The sequence below is a fragment of the Zootoca vivipara genome, chromosome 2, assembly GCF_963506605.1.
Source record: "Zootoca vivipara chromosome 2, rZooViv1.1, whole genome shotgun sequence".
Lineage (NCBI taxonomy): Eukaryota > Metazoa > Chordata > Lepidosauria > Squamata > Lacertidae > Zootoca > Zootoca vivipara.
Genome location: NC_083277.1, coordinates 33945388 through 33966881, shown reverse-complemented (window position 1 = coordinate 33966881; position 21494 = coordinate 33945388). Strand labels below are relative to the sequence as shown.

The 21494-nt window shown below is 41.8% G+C and overlaps 1 protein-coding gene across 7 annotated transcripts in view; it reads right to left on the bottom strand.

Moving 5' to 3' along the window:
- ITPR1 (inositol 1,4,5-trisphosphate receptor type 1) overlaps positions 1-21494 on the bottom strand; it is a 216163-nt gene that overhangs the window by 25209 nt on the left and 169460 nt on the right. For all 7 annotated transcript variants that reach the window (XM_060271356.1, XM_060271357.1, XM_060271359.1 and 4 more), the window contains 11 exons: positions 20939-21034; positions 19596-19718; positions 19027-19131; positions 17618-17810; positions 15728-15850; positions 12846-13021; positions 12170-12334; positions 10209-10404; positions 6314-6418; positions 1593-1732; positions 620-785 (listed from right to left, as the gene is read on the bottom strand). In XM_060271356.1, the coding sequence (XP_060127339.1) occupies positions 620-785; positions 1593-1732; positions 6314-6418; positions 10209-10404; positions 12170-12334; positions 12846-13021; positions 15728-15850; positions 17618-17810; positions 19027-19131; positions 19596-19718; positions 20939-21034 (1588 nt within the window). The remainder of the gene's footprint in view (positions 1-619; positions 786-1592; positions 1733-6313; positions 6419-10208; positions 10405-12169; positions 12335-12845; positions 13022-15727; positions 15851-17617; positions 17811-19026; positions 19132-19595; positions 19719-20938; positions 21035-21494) is intronic.

The window sequence follows — 21494 nt, the reverse complement described above, 5'->3', positions numbered from 1 at the left end:
ACTGCTTTAGGTAGCACACACACACACACCCGCTTAAAAACTCAAGGTATTCCATATATTGCAGAAAAAAAATAGTATCCATATTAAATGCTGCTGCTCAGCATGGTGCAGATCTAGAAACATTATAACACATTATAAAAAACCACAGTCTTTTCTAGGCTTCAAAGAAGTTCTCTTTTCTTTTTTTGAAAATGAAGTATCTCAACTCTGCACAAGTATCTGATAACTATTTCTATGCCATTATTGACACTGAGTCACTGTGTTTGTGAAAACACAATTATCTGCCATTCCGGAGCACATTTTACAAATAACACAAGTAAGCTTGTACCCACAAACAATTCATTTATAAAATAGTTTTTTAAAAAATGTACGCAGACATAAAACAGGGATGGAAAGTCCCCTTACCAAATCGACAACAAATCAGTCATTCAGATTTACAGGGAGATTCCTTCCTTCCTTCCATTCATTCATTCATTCAAAAAGTAAGAAACATTCTGTGATTAGAAACGTCATCATCAGGTAATACTGGATCCACTGTTGAAGCCATACATTACTATTACTGCATTTGACTCTGGGGCAGAACAGCTGCTAGTTTCATAGCACTGGGTTCAACACTTACCACAAATAAAGCATGTTGTTTTTAATACTTCTTCTTTCTTTTGTTTCTCACTTCTTAGATCAGCAAAGGTATCAATGATAACACCAAAAATCAGATTGAGGACAATAATGATCACCATGAAGAAGAAGAGGAGGTCATAGATCACTCTTGCAGCAAAAAGGGGCTCCTAAAATAAAATAGTTTTAAGATAAACAAAATTGGAGCCTAAAAGGCTTTGGCGCAAAGAAGATCACGCTGCACAATGCAACATGAAAAGAGAAATGATATCAAGAGGGGCGTTAACCTGTGACCACTACATACATAGATGTGTGTTTGGGAAGCCTTGCTATTTATTTGCAGGGGGTGGGGAGAATTTAGTACTGTATATTCCTGCGTATAAGACTACTTTTTAACCCAGGAAAAATCTTCTCAAAAGTCGGGGGTCGTCTTATAGCCGGGTCGTATTTCTTATATGGCGAGTATATCCCAAACTCTATATTTTAACTGGAAACGGGGGTAGTCTTATACACCCAGTCGTCTTATACGCCGGAATATACGGTAGTTCTGATATTGCAGGTATTAACTGCTGCATTTCATAGGAACCTCTTTGCATGACCAAAAAATGCTTGTATGTCACAGATCGTTTTAAAAAACCCACAACATTATTGGGGAGTGCTTGCACAGAGCTTAATTGTTACAGCAGTATTTTTCCACTTAAGAGTACTTTTAAAGTATAAGTCCCAAAGTACTCACATTCCCTTACTCTTGACAGTACTAGAACCAGTTCATTTGGTAAAGGCAATTACACAGACCCACACTTAAAGTCAAATAACCAAACTCCTTTGCACATGGCACAGAACTAGATTTTTTTCCCAGTTGATGCAGCGGCATATTTTTCTCCCCATGGAAAAGTGTTCTAATCCCTTTATGGGCATCTAACCCTATTTGGTTATCTCTTGCACTACATCCCATTTCACATACAGTGGTAATTTACCTCCTTGGAAGGTTTCCTGAGGACGTCTCCAACACCACCCCCACTCCGCAGGCCATGACTAAGCACAGTAACAATGCACATTAGCAATGTCTCGCACGTATGTTCTTTATCCTCTTCCTCGGCTTCTTCAGAAAACAGCTCTGTTAAACAAAGCAAGTTAGGGTACCATTGTGAGACAAGGTTGGTTTGGAAAACGCTCACCTAGTACATTTTTATCTTTGCTTGAATTTGCACCACCACTTTGAAGATACTCATGAAGTCAAAGGAACAGGCCTCCCTTTCTTTCGCCTCTTGAGATGCCACACCTTGGGTACAGAACCACACAAGTTGTGAGGGTGTAAAAAAATTGCACCCATTAGGAATATGGCAACAGCACACCCCATCAAGTGATAAGGGCTCAGCCACCATGGACCGAGTTGTGGGGACTTTTAAAATACCTCCAGTACACGATAGGAGTGATATAGGTTATCTTTTAAGACATAGATGAGTAGAAAATCCTAAAGCAAACTTAAATGAATCTTAATGTAGTCCTTTACCAGTTCTAGAAACATTGAACATAGTAGCTAAATCCAAACACGTGCCACATGTGAACATATACAAAAGATTTCTCAATTTCTCGTTACTAATGGATCTCTCTGAACATAATTTTTAAGCTCACAAGAGTTACTTTGGAGCAGGACTATGGGCAGTTGTAGTCCCCCTACGAGCTCCAGCTCCCTGGAAGAATACCAAATGCTGTTTGCTGCTCTTTCCCACTTCTTTCTAGAATGGTCAGGGATGATGGGAGTTGTAGTTCAGACACTGGTTAGCCACCTCGGATCGAAGGTCTACCCACATCTATTAGATGTGCAGGTAGAAAAGGAAAATCGCCTGTGCCTTTACATCTGCACTGCCCTTCTCTTCCTGGATGCAGAGGCACATGCCGGGGACAGTTTTGCCAGTGGAGTGCAGCTAGGCAGCCAAGCTGCATAGCACAGACATTTCCAACATTCCCTGGGCTGCAGGGTGAGCAAAGCACCTTGTGGGCTACTGTCACCAAATTCAACAAGGACAGAACAGAAAGAGACACAGCGGTATTGTGCAGAGAATGCAATGACTGGCCAAGTTTAACGCAATTTTTAAGGAGATGTGATTAAGACAGTGTATGCTCCTTGTAAGCAGAGAACAGCTGTTTTGTTTACTAAGAGGGCTAAGTAGAGCTGGTACTGGAAAAACAGAAACGTAGGAGTGTAGATCTGTGGTGGTACAGAAAGAAGAACGTGTATGTGTCTGCTGGTGTGATCAAGCTATGGGGTACGTACAATGGAGAGAGAGAGAGGACATTTATGGACAGAAACAGGAGAGACCACGTGGTATGGGTTACAGAGAAGAAAGCAGGGTGGTGGTGGTAGTGGTTTAAGAAGCAGACTCCAAGTTAAATTATGAGTATTTTCTCTTCTTCAAATAATGCAGCAATGTAGCAAAGAGAAAGTGACCATCAGTGATTCGAATTATGCACCACAATCATACAGAAAACGTTTCTGTTCTGTTTAGTATATTTTTAAAAAGTACGATATATCTCCTTTTCCCCCCAAGGATAGAAGCAATCTACCAAGAATGACTACATCCTCCTCAGGTCTTCCGACACCACTTCCTCCTCCTCTAGCTCAAGGTGACCGGAATGAATCATTCTGTGTTTCTTAATTTGTCTTAAGGAATGAAGCAGGGTAGTCTTAAAAGGACTCACTGACCTTCAGAAGTTTGAGATCTTAAAGCACTTTGACTTCCTAAGATGCTAAAATTCCATCTGGGCCTGATAGCATATATTATTCATTGCAGTAACAAACAAAAAAGTTGCAGAAAATGACGGGGGAAATGGCTCTGCTTAAAAGTCAATCACCATAATAAATGCGACTGAACAATCAGCCGCTCCTGGATGCTTCCAGATGGGGAGTGATCCCTTGCAAACGAGCCACTCAGGGGCTGGACAACACCCATCTCCATTTGTTTGTTTGTTTGTTTTAAAAAAAGAATCATAACCATAATACGGAGGTCTTGCACCAGGCTGAAATTTAGCTGTATTAATAATAATCATTTGATTTATTAGTTGTTCACTATAAGAGAGTCTCTGAGTGAAAAATTAAGACCTGAAGGCATAGCATAAAACACAGAACTGCATACAGTAGACCATTACAGTGACCCATAAAGGCAGACCCAAACAAACAGCAAAACTTTAGCAGCAGAAACCAGTTGCAGCGGAATACACTGAAATGCTGATAAAGAGGTCTTGTGCTGCAGAGTAAACTGAAACTCTGATAAAGCGGTATTGTGCAAGACTTTTGTATTAAAAATAAATTTTAAAACTCCTGTTGCATGTACAGTGTTTGCAGTCTCCAAGGTAATCTCCCACATAGGTTGAGAACAGCTCTTCTGAGCTGGATTGTTGATGTTCTAACATGCCTTCTGCATACAGCAATTGGTGGAAATAGCTACTTTCACTCTCTTGAGTTGTTAAAGCATTTTTTTGTTTGCAGACTAACATAAAGAATAAAGTTTATTTGATAAGGTATTTGATTTCCCTAACAAAACACAATGGTTCTAATAAATTTTAGTTTTTCTGAATACACTGCTAATTTGGATTGCGGGCGGGCCGGTGGTTGCAAGGTTGAGCCTTCTTATGAAGAAAGCCATCAAATGTTAATTTTTTTTTAAATGTCCATATTGTTTGGGACACTGGAGACAAAACAGCAAGGTTGTGCTTAGGTGAGGAGCAAATGGAAGTAAGACGTGTGGCGATAGAGACCAGCCACAGAAACGTTACCACGTACAACAAACCACCCATCAGAAAAAAAGTAGAGGAAACACTAACAAACTTCCACACCAGTGGCAACTACAGATGCATAATAGGTTATTATTTGCTTATTGGATTTTCCTCAGTAAGAGGAAATCCAGATTATATATACAATAGAAGAAATAAGAAAAAGATGGGCTGGCATTTAATTAAGACCAATGAGGCACAAAACTTGTGTGCATGAGCAGCACTGATTCCACAATAAACTTCCTGCTTGGGGGGGGGGGACCCTCTTCGTAGAAATTGAATTTTGGGGAGAAAATGATTTTGGGTGGGCAGGCAAGGGTTCTGAAAGGCTAATTTATCTGCAAAGAGAAAAAAGGCTTTGAATCATATTGGGGGAGGGGAATGTAATGGTAACTAGATGCTGCTGCTCCATAAGAATACACAAAGATCTCTGCTAGATCAGGCCTGGCTCAGGATTCTGTTTCCAGAAGCAGCTCATGAACCTCTCTGGAGACTCGCAAGAAGGGCACAAGGGCAACAGCATGCACTGCACCTGAACACTGCATTCCTTTTAGATGCAACAGCTGGTAAGAGCAGCTTCAATGGGGCTGAGCTTTGAGTGTGTGGATCCCAAGGGAAAGGTAGGTTGGTTGGGAGTGGATTGTACTTCTTAAGTTTCACCAGTTCATGTAAGCATTGTATGATGCTGATTTATAATAATAATAATAATAATAATAATAATAATAATATAATAATAATAATAATAATAATAATAATAATAATAATAATAATTTATTTATACCCCGCCCATCTGGCTGGGCTTCCCCTGCCACTCTGGGCGGCTTCCAACAAACATTAAAATACATCAAATATCACAGATTAAAAACTTCCCTAAACAAGGCTGCCTTTAGGTATTTTCTAAATGTCAGGTAGTTGTTTATCTCTCTGACCTCTGATGGGAGGGAGTTCCACAGGGCGAGTGCCACTACTGAGAAGGCCCTCTGCCTGGTTCCCTGTGGCTTTGCTTCTCGCAGTGAGGGAACCGCCAGAAGGACCTCGGTGCTGGACCTCAGGTGTCCGGGCAGAACGATGGAGGTGGAGACGCTCCTTCAGGTATACTAGACCGAGGCCGTTTAGGGCTTTAAAGGTCAGCACCAACACTTTGAATTGTGCTCAGAACGTACTGGGAGCCAATGTAGATCTTTCAAGACCGGTGTTATATGGTCTCGGCAGCTGCTCCCAGTCACCAGTCTAGCTGCCGCATTCTGGATTAGTTGTAGTTTCGGGGTCACCTTCAAAGGTAGCCCCCAGTAATCCAAGCGAGAGCGCATTGCAGTAATCCAAGCGGGAGATAACCAGAGCATGCACCACTCTGGCGAGGCAGTCCACAAGCAGGTAGGGACTCAGCCTGCGTACCAGATGGAGCTGATAGACAGCCGCCCTGGACACAGAATTGACCTGCGCCTCCATGGACAGCTGTGAGTCCAAAATGACTCCCAGGCTGCGCACCTGGTCTTTTAGGGGCACAATTACCCCGTTTAGGACCAGGGAGTCCCCCACACCTGCCTGCTTCCTGTCCCCCACAAACAGTACTTCTGTCTTGTCAGGATTCAATCAGGCTTTACTGCCTCCAACAACGGCAATGATTACCAGAGCCCTGCTTCTCAGCCTTTTGGCTAAGACCAAGCATGGGTTACCAGAGTACCAGCAACAACCAACATTGTTATGTGGGTCCAATGCTCTATTGCCAGCTTGGGATTCTAGCACAGCGTCACATGCTGTCATTTTGCACTGTTACAGCTGCCATTGAGCTCCATCCCAAACACATTGCCATTGCAGTATGTGGTAGGACTAGCATGCAAAGGAAGTTGGTGTGTGGAGGTTCCATATGACATAGAAATCATGCCTTGAGAGCTGCATTTAAAAACTGGTACCCGGAACTTACCTGCCGAAGGAACAACAGAAGAGCAGTTTTCCCCACTCTCTATTCTGCATACGTTAGAATACAGGAACTCTGCGGTCATTGCCTCACCAGCTTCAGTATGCTGATCTGAATGTGTGCAAATCAAGACAGCAAGAATGAAGCTTTAAAAACAATACGCTAAAGTCCTTACACAACCATTAGCATGCACGGTTACCAGTTGTTGTTGTTTTTTTGAAAAAAAATAATTATTATGAATTTTAAAATGTCTGTGTTCCTGTTCAGTCTAAATAGACTCTCAGGAAGATTTGAAACAAATAAAAAATGTATAAAATTTATAGGCAAAGGAAAAGGTACACTGTACAAGTTTTGCTAGCTTTTTTAAATAAGCTCACCAGGGTTTAACATTCAAAACCAATGATACTTTATATTGAATTAAATGTAAAAAATACAACAACAACCCACCAAAACCCAATTGTTCCTGTTTACGTCATTCAAAATGATACAATTACTCCATATCCCTGCTTAAAAATCTGAACAACAGCTGGCAGTCATCATATATGTTGCATTTCCAAAACAGACATGGCTTTGTGACACTTCTTTTTTTTGTTCTGGGGTACTTGTTGTATGGGAAAGGTAGCACGTATGGAACAGGGAAAATATTTCATTTGAATCTGTGTGAGAGATTGTGAGAGATTGTCTGGCATTTATCACATGAGATTGTGTGTGTTAGTGGGTTTGCCCAGTATGGGCTATATCCCAGATCTCATTCAAGTAAAAAAATTCCCCGAGCCAAAGTTAACACAGTTTTTTCTTGACTTCTTTCATATGGCAGTCAGAACTGGGCCCAATTCTGTGACAAAAAGGGACTTGAACTCTAGCCATCTTCACCTAAAGACAGCTAAAACGTGATCATAACAAAACTCCTCTAATTCATTCCACCTGATGAATGGCTGTGGCTAAAAGTGTTGTTATGCCAGCCCTGCAAACGCTTTCCAGTACTGCTACCCTTATTTGTGAGTGGGGGATTGCCAGCCTAATCTGAATGTTCCTACCCAGTCCCCTGATGTTGGTTAAGTTTAGGGAAATACAGCTTTTTTGGGGGGGGGGCACTGCTGCAAAGTTGATTGTAGTGCTAGGCAGACGGGGTGAAAGGGGAAAGAGAGGAGGACTTGGGGTGGGGGATTCTGCTTGCAAAGACAAACTTAAAGAGAAACTGTCAAGCAACCCTCTTCCAGTGCCCCTGCTGCAATGACCTACACAGCCCCTGCCTCTCCGGATGCAAAGCCTACTCCGGAGTCATGTCACTTCTCTCTCCTATCACACACCCTCCCTCAAGGGTGCCAACTTGAATAAAATATATGGGGGGGGGGGGACAGGTAAGCACCTCCCTGCATAACTGACCACACGACGGAGTGCGTGCTTACTATTTGAATGGGAATGCCCATGAATTGGGGAGGAACCTCCGGCACCTCCTCAAATCCCACCACCCTTCTGAGTAATACCCCTCCCCACCCTCTGACTATACATAAGGGTCTGGTGACTTCTGTTTCAGTGTATCTGAAGAAGTGTGCATGCACACGAAAGCTCATACCTGTGACAAACTTAGTTGGTCTCTAAGGTGCTACTGAAATGATTTTTTTTATTTTTGTTTTGACTGCATCAGACCAACACGGCTACCTGCCTGTAACAAATATTTTAGGGTATGTGTGAAGGAACCTTGGCCCCAAGGAGTTGGCTCCCATGCCCTTCTCCCTATTAAAGTGGGGTGCTCCGTGCGTAAGTAGGGAGACGCATATATATCATCATTTAGGTCAGCCTTCCCCATCTTGGTGTCCTCCTCCAATCAGATTTCATTACAAGGTGAAGTGCGTGAGGAATTGAAGGTGCGGGGGGGGGGGGTTGAGGAGAGGCAGAAAGAAGAGCTAATTTGTCCGTGGCTAGGGGGCACAATCTGGACGGTTCTGACAGGGGCGCAAGATCACCTAGCTACGGCTCTGACCCTGAAACAACCTAGTGCCGCCTGAGCCCCACAGTTGTTAAACAGAATGCAGCTGTAGGAGTTCTTAGCTACCACCATCCTTCCTCATCTGATCTATTTGCTTCGATTTCTAGCCAAAATTCCCAAACCACATTCGCACCACACAACAAATCCCAGCAAAAGTCAATCTAGTTCAATTTGTTCTCTTCTTTAAACTCCCTCCCAACCCAACCAGCACTTAACTGCCTTTACACTCCATTGGCCAGCATGCAGGCATATACCGTATTTTTCCATCTATAAGACCCCCTATTTTGGGGACTCAGGTTTAAGAAAATGGGGGGAGATGTATCTGTGTATAAAAGGACCCCTGACCGTTAGGTCCAGTCGCGGACGACTTTGGGGTTGCGGCGCTCATCTCGCTTTACTGGCCGAGGGAGCCGGCGTACAGCTTCCGGGTCATGTAGCCAGCATGACTAAACCGCTTCTGTCGAACCAGAGCAGCACACGGAAACACCGTTTACCTTCCCGCTGGAGTTTATCTACTTGCACTTGATGTGCTTTCGAACTGCTAGGTTAGCAGGAGCAGGGACTGAGCAACGGGAGCTCACCCTGTCGTGGGGATTCAAACCGCCAACCTTTTGATCAGCAAGCCCATGGCTCTGTGGTTTAACCCACAGCGCCACCTGCGTCTCTCTATCCGTGTATAATACATTTTCGACATTATTTTTTAGGGGGGGAAACCCTAGTCTTATACATGGGGAAAGACAGTACTTATTACACTTCTGCCAGAGCAAAAGTTAACATTCCCCTCCCCCTTTTCTTTTGCTCCAGACTAAGTTAACCTTTAAGCTGCACAGTGAGTCACTCTAGGCTTTTCCTGTGACTCTGTTGATAATCTGCTTTATTTTGGCTACAGAAAGTTAGAGATGCAACAGAGGCAAATACTATGCATGCTTCTCTGCCCCACCTTGCCTGGAAAAGTAACTGCAGGTGTCCAGGCATGTGGGGAGTTCTAGAGGCATATGAGATGCCTAAATAGGGTTAAGTTGAATTACCATTGATCGGAAATAGGGTTCTACTTGCATGCCTAACTCTTCTCTGCCATTCTCCCCAATTTGCATCTCCATACCCTTTGCATTTAAATTTTCCTGAACCAGAATTCCCCAATCTGGTGCACTCCAGATATCCCTGGAGTCTGACGCCCAGTGCTTTTTTCCTAGGAAAAGAGGTGCCAATACTGACCACAAAGTTGTCACAGTAAGTGCCACACTTTTTAACCCCCCCCCAAAAGGTGCTGGCACTGTGTACCCTTGAGCACCCCTGAAAAAAAGCACTGCTGATACCTATCAGCCCCTGGCAGTATGACCAATGGTTAGGGATAGCATGAACTGCAACCAAGCAACATTTGAAGAGCAATGGGCTGGGTGAAGCTATCCTAGGCACCCCCAAAAACTTTTCTTTTTTTCTTTTTGCCAAAAATGTACAACTTGGAAGCAGAAAAAGGAAATTGTGTAAGATGATTATTTGATCTTTTTTTAAAATCACAAGTATGTCTAGAACACATAACATGATTATATTTGGTCATGTGCTGGGTCACTATGGGCTATTTTGGAACACACACACGCACATAGTTTTGATCACAAAGTACTAGATAATCCCTACTAATGTGTGCTACAGGGCAAAAAAACATCCACATTATTCTCTAAAGGAGATATTGATGCAGTCATGTTTTATTTTCAGCCTCATTATCTATGCTTGCAAAGCACTGAGACCTAAATTTTTAGCAGAATGTTCTCAAAGGAAATCTGATTTTAGCAGACAGTCATCTGTGGAGCGTAATATTCACAGGATAAACCCCCCTTGGTGCATTTGCACGGATAGCAAACTTTTTTTGGTGGTGGGTGGTGGGGAGAGGTTTAAGATGATTCTGGTACGAACCTGGCGACAACGTCTCATTAGGGAGCTTATCTACTTCCAAGATAAAGTCATCCTTGAAGAACAGGTAGCCCACTATCGAGAACAGGTAAACCAAGATAAGAGCAAGAACAGCAGTCAGGATGATGGAGCGTCCATTGCGAGTGACACTTTTAATGACATTCAACAAAGTTTCTTCTCTGTACACCAAGTCAAAAAGCTGGAAAAAGGGCAGTTCAGAATGTTTAATAAGTTCACTTTTAACTACAGAAAGCACCACAATACCTAGTAACCTACATGAACGGTGCAATATTTTAACGTATAGTATATGCTTTTCATGGTAATTACTTTTTGGAGGCCACAGTTTAGAATCACTTTCTAAAACAACTCTAACAAAATTAAAAAAACAAACCACAAACGAAAAAAAGAACATGGAAAGCCATAGTAAAGGAGTGTATTGAGGGCCAGAGTTTTTCTTTCAAAACCCCCTCAAAAGTTATAAACATAGCTGGTTTTCTTGTTCCAGAAACTTGCTGAACTTATCTGGTTTCTAGCTCATAAATTACAAGATATGCCGTCACAAATAGTGTCATAGTGATCACATCACTGCATCCTTTGGGTTTTTCTCCACTGCCTGTTTGCTCCCTATGCATACCATTGGGCTACAATATAATCATAGACTGAAATTGGACATGGAAATTCCCATATGAGTAGTTAATGTATCAGTGAAAAGCCACAATGCAGCCTGATGGAAAATTTGCTGCATCTTTGACTGCAGTAACACCAGAAGACAGTGAGCCTGAGTCAAAGGAAGTTAGTCACCTTGAAGTCCACTGACAGAACCATACGTTACCTTGTAAACAGCATGTCCCCAAATCTCAATTTGCTCAGGTAACAGAAACCAAAGGTGGGTGGATCATAAAGTTTTCCAGCAACACCCCACACTTTCAAGTGAGGAGAGATTTGAGGTGAAAGAGGCCTATCTGTTTCAATCATGCTCACTCTGCCCCTCCCCAGGTTTTGTGGCAGTGGCAATATCCCTAGTAAGAAGCTGCCTGCTCTTCCCCACCCACCCGTGAATGATGGTTTGTTATCACATGACACTGTTCCAAAGGGAATTTGGGTTTTTTTTATTTTAAGAAAAGGTGTCTGTGTTATTTAAACCCAGCAATGCTACTTGTAATGATGAAACGGCGTAATTCACAGGAGCAGGTGGTGGTGGTAAAATGTCTTCTTGTTACCAGAAGAGCTACTGCAAGCATTCCATTTTGATCCCCTCCTGAAAATTGCCAAAAATGCCTGCCATATTTGCACCCCACAATTGGGGTGGCAAAAATGGGGAGGGGGCGCGTTCAGGCCCTTGGCACATCTGTGGTAGAGATGAACAGGATGTGAGAAGAAAACTAGATGGGTCATTGGCCTGATTCAGCGGGCTCTTTTTACATTCTTAATAGGTGTTCTCAGTGTTTTGTAGTGATGTCATTTGAAGTCTGCAATATAAATTGGCCAACTCATAACTCCAGGCTGCTTTATGAATTGAGCAGCAATTGTCCCATAAATTCTACTCTGGCTTAGAATAAAAATGAGGTTCCGTGCATGCAGATCAAGGACATAAAAGCGAGCTGCTTTGTAGTCACATGTAAAAGATTTATTTCACATTGAACTGCCTTTGCTTACATAAACACTTGTTAACTGCAGTGAAGTACATGGCCAGATCACATGCTGAATATCTTTGCTGTTTTGGTAACTCTGTCAATGATTTTTTTGAAAATATCGTATGTCTAACCTAAAACCCTCTCTTGTCCCTTTGCGTATTTGTTTGGAAAGTGGAGGGGCAGTTGAATTTCCGAGCTGCTTTCTGCCATGGCGGGTGCTGGGAATCATCTGAAAGTCAGCTTAAACCCATTTAGCATCATTCAGGGTCACTAATATCTACAGTCATCAAGTACAGTAAAAAATATAAATTGTTGGGATTAAACGCTTACCAGCAAGCTGTAGAAAAATTCATGAACGAAAAGCCCCATTGCACAAATAAGAAGATATAGTAGATGATAAAGGAACTCCACATCCAAGATCATGGCTTTGTATCCTCGAGTGAATGTTCCACAGTTACCAACAAAACTCATCAGAAATATTATTTTGTTACAAACCTGTGGAGCACAGGACAGAAGATGAATGCCTGGAGAACATTCGTTCTTGAGCATATTTTAGAAAACCTATTAACACAACACACCAGTTCCAGCATTCATCTTTTCAACTGGGGTAGCTAACCGGTGACTCTCCAGACCAGGCATCCACAAACTTCGGCCCTCCAGATGTTTTGGACTACAGTTCCCATCATCCCTGACCACTGGTCCTGTTAGCTAGGGATCATGGGAGTTGTAGGCCAAAACTTCTGGAGGGGCGCAGTTTGGGGATGCCTGCTCCAGACCTTATGGAACCACAGTTCCCATCATCCTCAGCGAGTCGTTAGGGATGATCGGGAGCTGTAGTTCAGCAACATCTGGAGGGCTGTAGGTTAGCCACTCTTGGCTGAAACCCTTTTGGGAGGGTTGTTAATGATTTATGGCAGAACAATGAATTTTTAACATACAAGCATGCAGAGAATATTTCATGGTGCAGGGAAAGAACATTTCAGAGGGACTTCTATCTGATACTTACATTGAAAGCTCCCAGAAGAAATAATGTTGGCTGCAAGCCTACAGAAAATATTAGCCGCAGTATTGTGGAAGCTATTAAGGCTCTAATGCCGTGGGGTTTAGGTAAGGCAACAACTATGGCAAATGATATCAGCATGGCTGTCCAAAGTAAGCCTGACAAGTGGGGCTCCAACGTACCTGAGGAGAGGAAGACACCCAAAGACAGTTCATTGTTTATTCGGTTTAAAATTTATCCTGCTTGCTCCACAAAGCCCCCTGGGCTGCTAAGAACAATATCTCAATATCAGTTTGAAATATGCCAACAAATAGCATCTATAACTTACAGACCGGCATAGGCTACAGACCAAGGCATTTTTTTTTATTAAAAAAGCAGTAGATTGTAGTAAACATGCACCAGCCTTCCTCACACACCCCAGACAAGCCTTCTAGGGACGGGGGAATTTAACTGCCCTGGTTTGGCAGCATCCCTACTCACCTGACACAAAATTTTCAAAACTACCCTTGTAAGTGCCGTAATCTGATACAGTGGTACCTCACAAGACGAATGCCCTGCAAGACGAATTTTTCACAAGACGCATTCGTCTTGCGATCTGATGGTGACTTGCAAGACGAATTCATTTTGCGAAAAATTCATCTTGCGAATTGCGGTTTCCCATAGGAATGCATTGAAATTGAATTAATGCGTTCCTATGGGCAAAAAAAGAAATTTCAATGCATTCCTATGGGAAACCGCGATTCGCAAGACAAATTTTTCGCAAAACAAATTGACTCGCGGAACGAATTAAATTCATCTTGCGAGGTACCACTGTATACACATTTAGTACAGTATTGTTTATTAAACTTTTTGTCTACACCTTACTATTTTCGGACCGATAAGTGGTTGTGTACTGCAGGCTCTTAAGTAAATTATACTTAAAAGTCTGTTGTGGTTAATAATAATAATAATAATTTATTATTTATACCCCGCCCATCTGGCCGGGTTCCCCCAGCCACTCTGGTTAGCCACTGATCAGTTTGAAATGGCCCTGGCGCAAACAGCGCACTTTTGTTGCTCCTGTTCCTGTTCCAGAAAGCATCCGACATGAACTCCAATGCGGTAGCCAACATTAGTCAAAATACTCTTTTCATTTTAAATAAATATCTTGAAAACCTAGCTAGGAATCTGTCCTATGGGGATCCAATAGAAATCACCTGACATTAGAGATACACGGTTGCTTGCCATCATTTTAAGGGAATTTGAGTTATAATGAAAGTGGGGCATGTACTCAGCCTTACTTCTCTCCCCGCCTTGTAAACAGGCTTTCGTATTGTTTCACAAATGTTACACCTTGAAGGGAAAGTGCTTAAAATAACAATATAAAGCAATTATTGCAATACCAAAGTTCTCATTGCAAGGGTCCCTCATTGCCAGTTTGTGAGCATTCAACACTTTCTCTTTCCATGGCCAAAATTGGTGAAGTCCCACTTTCGCATGTGAGAACTAGCTTACTTGTCAATGGCCCATAAGTCAAACAGTGGTGAAATTTGTGTGTGTGTGTTTGTGTGAGTGTTTGTGTGTGTGTGTTTAAAGACCTGGCTTTGGCTTCTTTTCTTACCGTTTCTGCTCATTATCTTTTCAAGTATCAGTAATGGGAGCCTTGTGCTGAATGGCATCATATAAATATACCAATTAATAAATTAATACAAAATAATGGATAGAAACCTGCATTAAAATGTGAAAGCTGTCATATTAATAAAACTCCAACTGAACTTGGAGCTCAACTCCAATTGAAACGGATTATAAATCACACCAACATTGATGCAAAAGCATGTTATTACTTCTCTTTCCCAATAAGCCACGTAGAAATGTGATTTGACTGCAACATGCATTGTGAAGCACCCTTATTTTAAGTTTACAAAGTAGCTGCAGCAGAGCAAAGCTGGTAGGATACAGCTCTAACATCACAGGCTATATTAATAATCATAACATTCATTCCATAGCCATGGAGTACACTCAGAACATAAGTTTCTGTGATATTCTGTTCTCTTGCGGCAGATATACACTCCAGATATAGGTTGGTTCCATACTAGTTTAATGGTCATGACATCCTCCAAAAACTCCTGGGAACTCTAGTTTTGTGAGACTGCTGAAAATTCTGAATCTGGGATCTGTTTTATACAGCTACCATCCTCAGGGTTCCCTGAGGCAAGGAACTGCTGAAACCATTTTTAAGTAGGGAAGTTTGCAGCTTCCAGTCTAACTTGATGTGTACCATCTGGACTAGCATGCATGCTCTTTGCTCAAAAACATCAAAATGAATATTAACATTTGCATTTTGAGATAAAACACCTTTAGAACTGTGCATTTTGAGAGCCAACACTTCTCCCAGATCCTAATCTGACACACTGCTTGAGATGTAAAGGTAAAGGACCCCTGACAGTTCAGTTGTGAACGACTCTGGGGTTGCGGTGCTCATCTTGTTTTACTGGCAGAGGTGTTTTTCCGGGTCATGTGGCCAGCATGACTAAGCCACTTCTGGTGAAACCAGAGCAGCGCACGGAAACGGCGTTTACCTGCCCGCCGGAGCGGTACCTATTTATCTACTTGCACTTTGATGTGCTTTCGAACTGCTAGGTTAGCAGGAGCAGGGACCAAGCAACAGGAGCTCACCCCATCGCGGGGATTCGAACCGCTGACCTTCTGATCGGCAAGCCCAAGAAGCTCAGTGGTTTAGACCACAGCGCCACCCCTACATCCCTTGAGATGTAGAGTGTGCTTAATAATACAACTGATAAAAATTCACCAATACTAAGATGCTTAAGTTAGCCACCACCACCCGCCGGCATTGTGCATTGATTTTTGTAAAAACTATACTGTATTTTATAACTTTGAAATACTAGTACCTCCTTTGACTCCTTTAAATGGATAGAAAAATGCTACCAAAAGATTCATAAGGACTGCAAGGTTAAAGGAAATACTGCTCCAGAAGGACATGTTGCGCGAGCACCAGTACAGTATATGTTGAGCTGCAAAAAAAAAAAAAAAAGTTTACAAGGGATTCAAAGTACAAGATTGCCTCTAACAATGAATAAATCAACAGAGATCAATGTATTGCCAACTTTTCCTAGAATCACACTGTAGTAATCTTTCTTATTTGATTTAAAGTTTGTACTTTAATTGTTGTTTGCAGAGTCCACAAGTTCAGGGCATTTGCTTCCTAGAGAACCTTTTTTCAGATCAAAGGCCATACTGAACAGAAACCAACTTTTTATATAAACACTTGGTTTACAAGCACCAGGAGAGCAAAAGTTGATCGTGCGTTAAAAAACACAAAAAGGTCAGAATGTGCTGACTGCATGCCATGGCACTCTGCACTGTGTGAACTTTTGAGACCGACACACCCTCATTTTCATTTCCAGCCTTTATTCTCTGCAGTGGAAGTGGTTGCTTCAGAGCTAAACCAGATAACTGCATTATGCATTTAATGCGTAACTAGTTTCTGTTTACTAAATGGTAGCTGTGGGGCCAGATTGGGACTTCAACGTTCAGGATGGAGGACAAGAGAGGATTTGACCCTTTAGTCCTGTTATGGTCCTGCTCTGGATCACCCAGCCACAGAGGCTATTCTGTGGCTGTGTAGGGAGAGTGGTGAAATCTGAACTGTGGCAAAGGAATAATATGCCTCGGCTTCCATGCTATAGTCCTGATCTAGATCACCCTTCCCCACTCCAGCTATTTAATAAACAAACATCAAGTATATCATATATGTTTAACGTCACATCAAGTTTGGTCCCCCGATCATTACATTGCCAAACTTCAAAACGACGCAGTGGAATGTGAGCTTTAGAAAATGTCATAGCCTCAAACTGAGAAAGCAACCAAGATATAAGTGGACCATTGTGCCAAGCAGATGCAGCTGTCTCAGTGGTTTCGACTTCCTGCCTAACTAAGGCCAGTATTGCTGAATGTAATGTTTGGTTTTTATGTACAAGTTCTTCTCCTTTCGCCACTATATCAGCTGAAATGATGTAGTCACAGATGTGAGCTTTTGTAGTTTGAACATGGGCATGAGCATAGGCATGATGCAGGAGAACGGTGATAAGAGTCTCCTGTGATTATATACATATGTAATTTTAAAGCTAATTTGATCAGAGGAGCAGCACTGTGAGACAGCTGGAGTTGCTATTAGCTCTGCAGGCAACGTAGCATCTATACTATATTCTCTCCCCAAACTCCACCCTGAGCTGATAGTAGCTTTGTACATTAAGAGGTTTGCATCCAGGAAATAGTGCAGGAAAGGGTGCAGCACACTTTCTCAGAGAGCTACTTCCCCAAATTAGCATCCCAATGCAGCTGCTTGAAGTAAAAACCAAAGCAAAACCCCACAGGAGATTGTGAACACAGATCTCCTGTGTCATGTCTAGTTTAGTCCTTATGTAACATATCTGACAAGGATCCTAGGGCAAATTGCCCCTAAGATTAATGGCTGGCCATTCCCTTCGCAATGATATCCATCTGCATAAATCTTCTGGCTGCTTCAAAGCATTTGTTTTCATAATAGCAATCGGGAAATGTAATGCTGGAAACACACAACAATATGCACAGCTAATGATTAAACCAAGTCTTTCTGAAAATATTTAAGATACTGAAAGCAAAATTACATGGAGAATAATTTTGTGTGAGGATAAAATTCCCCAGAGGCTGAAATTGCTTGACGCAGAGAAGAACTTTGCAGTCTCTCAGATCAAGAATTAGTATCTTGAAAAATCGCCTTTGGCAGCAATCCAGTTTACCTCTGAGTTTCTTTTGCCAGTTCATTTCATTGAAGAGGTCTTCTGATCTCATGAAAAAGTCATTTATCTTACTGCCTTGCTCATCCCTCTCGGTAGTATAGTATACCCGTAGTTTAGATTCCTTGGTGAGGAACTCACATATACTGGGCACAGGGAAAACTATTTGCTCCATGGTGCGATCTGATCTAACAATCTATAGAAGAGAGGATTTAAGTATTAGTTCATATGGCTGCACCTTAAAACGAGCAAATTCTTCCTTTATCAGAAGCTCACTTATGCAGTAGACCTTCTACTCTCCTCACAAAAATACTTCATGATTTCCATTAGTGTAACACCATTTACTGTAGGTCTCTCCCTTTTGTTTCAGTAACATTTCAAGTCCAAAAAGCTGGATCATTTCCATATACAATATTATGTACATATATCATTATGGTTGATGGCCAACTATTCCTTTGTTAGGCAAATTTAACAGTCCAGGGTGGTTAAATTATGTTTCCATTAAAAAAAAAATGAGTTAATGGTTATTTGGTGTCCTGAAAGCTGAGGACCTTTCTCTCTCTGTTTTTGAACGATACCCTCATCAGAGCTTAGAAGAATGAAAACATCCGTAAGAGATGGAATAAAAAACAACAACAGGTTTTCATTTGGAATTTCTAAAAAGAGAAGAACAGATAAGAGAAGATGAAACACTGTGCCATTTCTCTTGTTAGCAGTGCTTTTTTGTTGTTGTTAAAAAAAATGAGGTGCCAATACTCACATGGATACCAGGACAAAATGACTGCAATGACAGTGGGGGTGGGGGGAAGGTGACAGTACTCTGTCCTGGTGAGTACAATCACAAAGAAGGACTGCTTATTGTGATCTGAGATAGTGCAACAGTTCTGCTGGGATACAGGTTGGTTCTGGTATTCAGTATTTGCAAATATAGCAAATGTCTCCAACGCTCACCCCTCAGTGAACAGTGTTCACCCAGAACAAATCAAACCAAACAGTCCTTCCCCTGCTTAACTGGGGGATATGTCACAGTATGAAATTTTGTTCGTATATCTCTACTACAATTACACAGAGCTATAGTAGCTAAGATCTACATGGCTAATCCATCTTGTCTAAAGCTCGCCACAAGGACCATTATTTAAATTTAAAAGATGTTTGATTTAGAAAAGAATTGGCAAACTCAATTAAATTCAAAACAGGATGGAATATAAGCCAGTTTAGAACATATTGGATAGCATTGTATTTGCTATAATATTCCATAGGTGCAAGTTGTTTTTGATGTAGTACATCTGCACTGTATTGTTTGCACAGGACACTTCCGCTGACGTTCCCGCCTAATTTTAAAAAAATTTCTTGGTTTATCTTTCCTTGGACTGGCACAGCGAAGATTAACCAGAATTTACTGTAGCAGTTACCTCAATCTGAGCTGTGTGCTTGGCATAGAATTCCAAAGCTTCATCTCCATCAATTTGACCTCCAGGCTTCAACATGTTCTGCAACTCTTTGTTATGACGAGCGAGCTAAAATAAATGCACAATACATTTGGTGATAGCGGCCTGCATCACAATGAAAATGTACTCACATTTTCTTTGCACTCTTCCAGGTGCTGGCTGGTCCGGGTAACTGACAACAATTTTTTTCCTGAAGTAGCCTAAAGCTGTTTTGAACCTGTGCTTCCGAAGTTACAGATGTAGCATTTTTAGTGGTAAACCAGAAATTTAGGACAAACAGCACCAAGGGGAGGCAACAGTCTGTGGAATGAATCTATGCTGACCTCATGGCTCTCCTGGTCATTTGGGTACGAAAACATGATCAGTGTGCAGAATCAGCACAGCTGGGCTGTCCCAACAGAGATCAGATTTCCTGAATCTGTGCACTTGAGCCCAAACAATAGGTTGCACATGGCCATGCCTATATTTGGGTATAGGGCCCGGCTACTCGTAGAATGTGCCACAAAATTCTCCTTGCATAAATGCAATCGTACCTGATGGGCTAATATGTAAATATTATGCCCCACATTTCTAGGAGACGCAGCAAGATCTTCACCATTCTCTCCATCCTCAAACTCAACTTCACCTTGCAGATAAGCCTTCTTAATCACTTCGACCTGGGGAGAAAAGATAAATTCAACACTCAAAACTGTGGTGGTGTGAGAGACAGAAATACCAAGGCCAAAGCCTACTGCCAGTGGAAGACTCCTCTAAAGGAATTTCACATGTATTGCTCTCTCCCTCCCTCCCTCCTGAAGTAGAGGTCTCTGTTTCCAGTTATAAAAAGGTTGGTTTTTCTGTTTTGTTTCGTCTTTAAAGCAGCTGGTATTTGCTGTCAAATTGAGTCTACATTACGAATCACTTGACTCAGTGGAATAGGAGCCAAAATAAAGACTGAAACTTTATCCCCGGCTCACCCCTTTGTTGCTGGATAATAAATACATTGCATCACACACCCATCTCGGACTACTGCCATAACCAAGGCACAATGTGGCGAGTTTATAGACTTTCGGCCCTGCACTTTGTAATCCCAGGCTTGACGTTTTGCTGTTTATTAATGCTGGATGGAACAAAAACACTTAGAAGCTGTTGAATGGCTTTTGTCTCAACTCCTAGTCAAATTGGTATCTAGTTGTGATAGATTTGAATCCAAACACTGTCACCCCTCATCAACACAGGATGTTTTCATATTGGTGTTGATGGATCAGTGCACTTCATGCTTGCAAGGTTTTCATTTCTTTTTTAGAGTGTTGCCAACTACCCATTTGTGATATCTCAATGACTCACTTGCAAATGAAGCAGCCATACTACTACAGAGCTGATTAGTAGTTACATCAAAATAAATCTGAGGATGCAGAGAGGACAGTCATGAAGCCTCAGATGTTTTCCCTCCCTCTGCTACCTGATCTTCAAAGAAGCAGGCAGAGTGGACCACCATAGCTTTCCAGGCTGCCAAGAGCTACTGAGCTCTTAGCCCCAAGCTGCGCTGGAGATAATTTCAGAAGAGAACCATACAACAATGCTTCTCAAATCTTCCAAATCCTTATAGACTCTGATGCTGCACAAACAGTGCTTTCTGAACGCACTCTTTTACTTTTTAATCTCACTTGGAAAAATTAATTTCCCCATCCTCAACTGACCCGTGTGCTTATGAACTCCCCCAACATCTTTGCAGTCCACTTCAAGAATTCAGTGAGTGGAAGTGATTACTTTACTTAGATCCTGAACTTGTTATGTACTTAGCCACACAACCAGCAGCAAGTTTATTGCATACTGCCAAATTCGCCTGTGCCACCACAACCCCTGAAAATTTGGAGGCATATCCTTGGAAACGTACCAGTTCTTTGGGTCTCATATTATACAGGATCCTTTCTGCGTTCTCACTGTCGTGCCTACTTTCCATTATTGCCAAGAGTAACTTAGAGGCATTGTTCTGGTAAAAGTCAAAGAAAGATATCTGATGAATAGTTGAATGTGTTATAAAAACTGAAAGAAGTAAAAAAAGACAACCCACAGATCTATGTAACTATTTCCAGCTGCATAAACCTGTCAAAGCAACAAAGATGAGCAAATGTGAAAGACCGCAAGGTATCATAAAGTTGAAATCTAACATGATTTCTACTAAGAAGCAATGATGTCATTTAGATACATAAATACAATGAAAGTAGGTTTCAGGCAGCACACAAAAGATAGCTGTATCTTTTCTCCTCTTAAACTGTGAAGTCAAGTGTCTATCAGTTTGGAAGCAGAACAGGACCACTATAAACAATAAGGTGATGGGGTTTTTTGTGTTGTTGCTTTTTTGCATTTGGGGCACTCCCTATATATGCAGAAGTATAGATATTTATACATTAAAAGATTTTTAAAAACAAAACAACCTATCTGTTAACCTG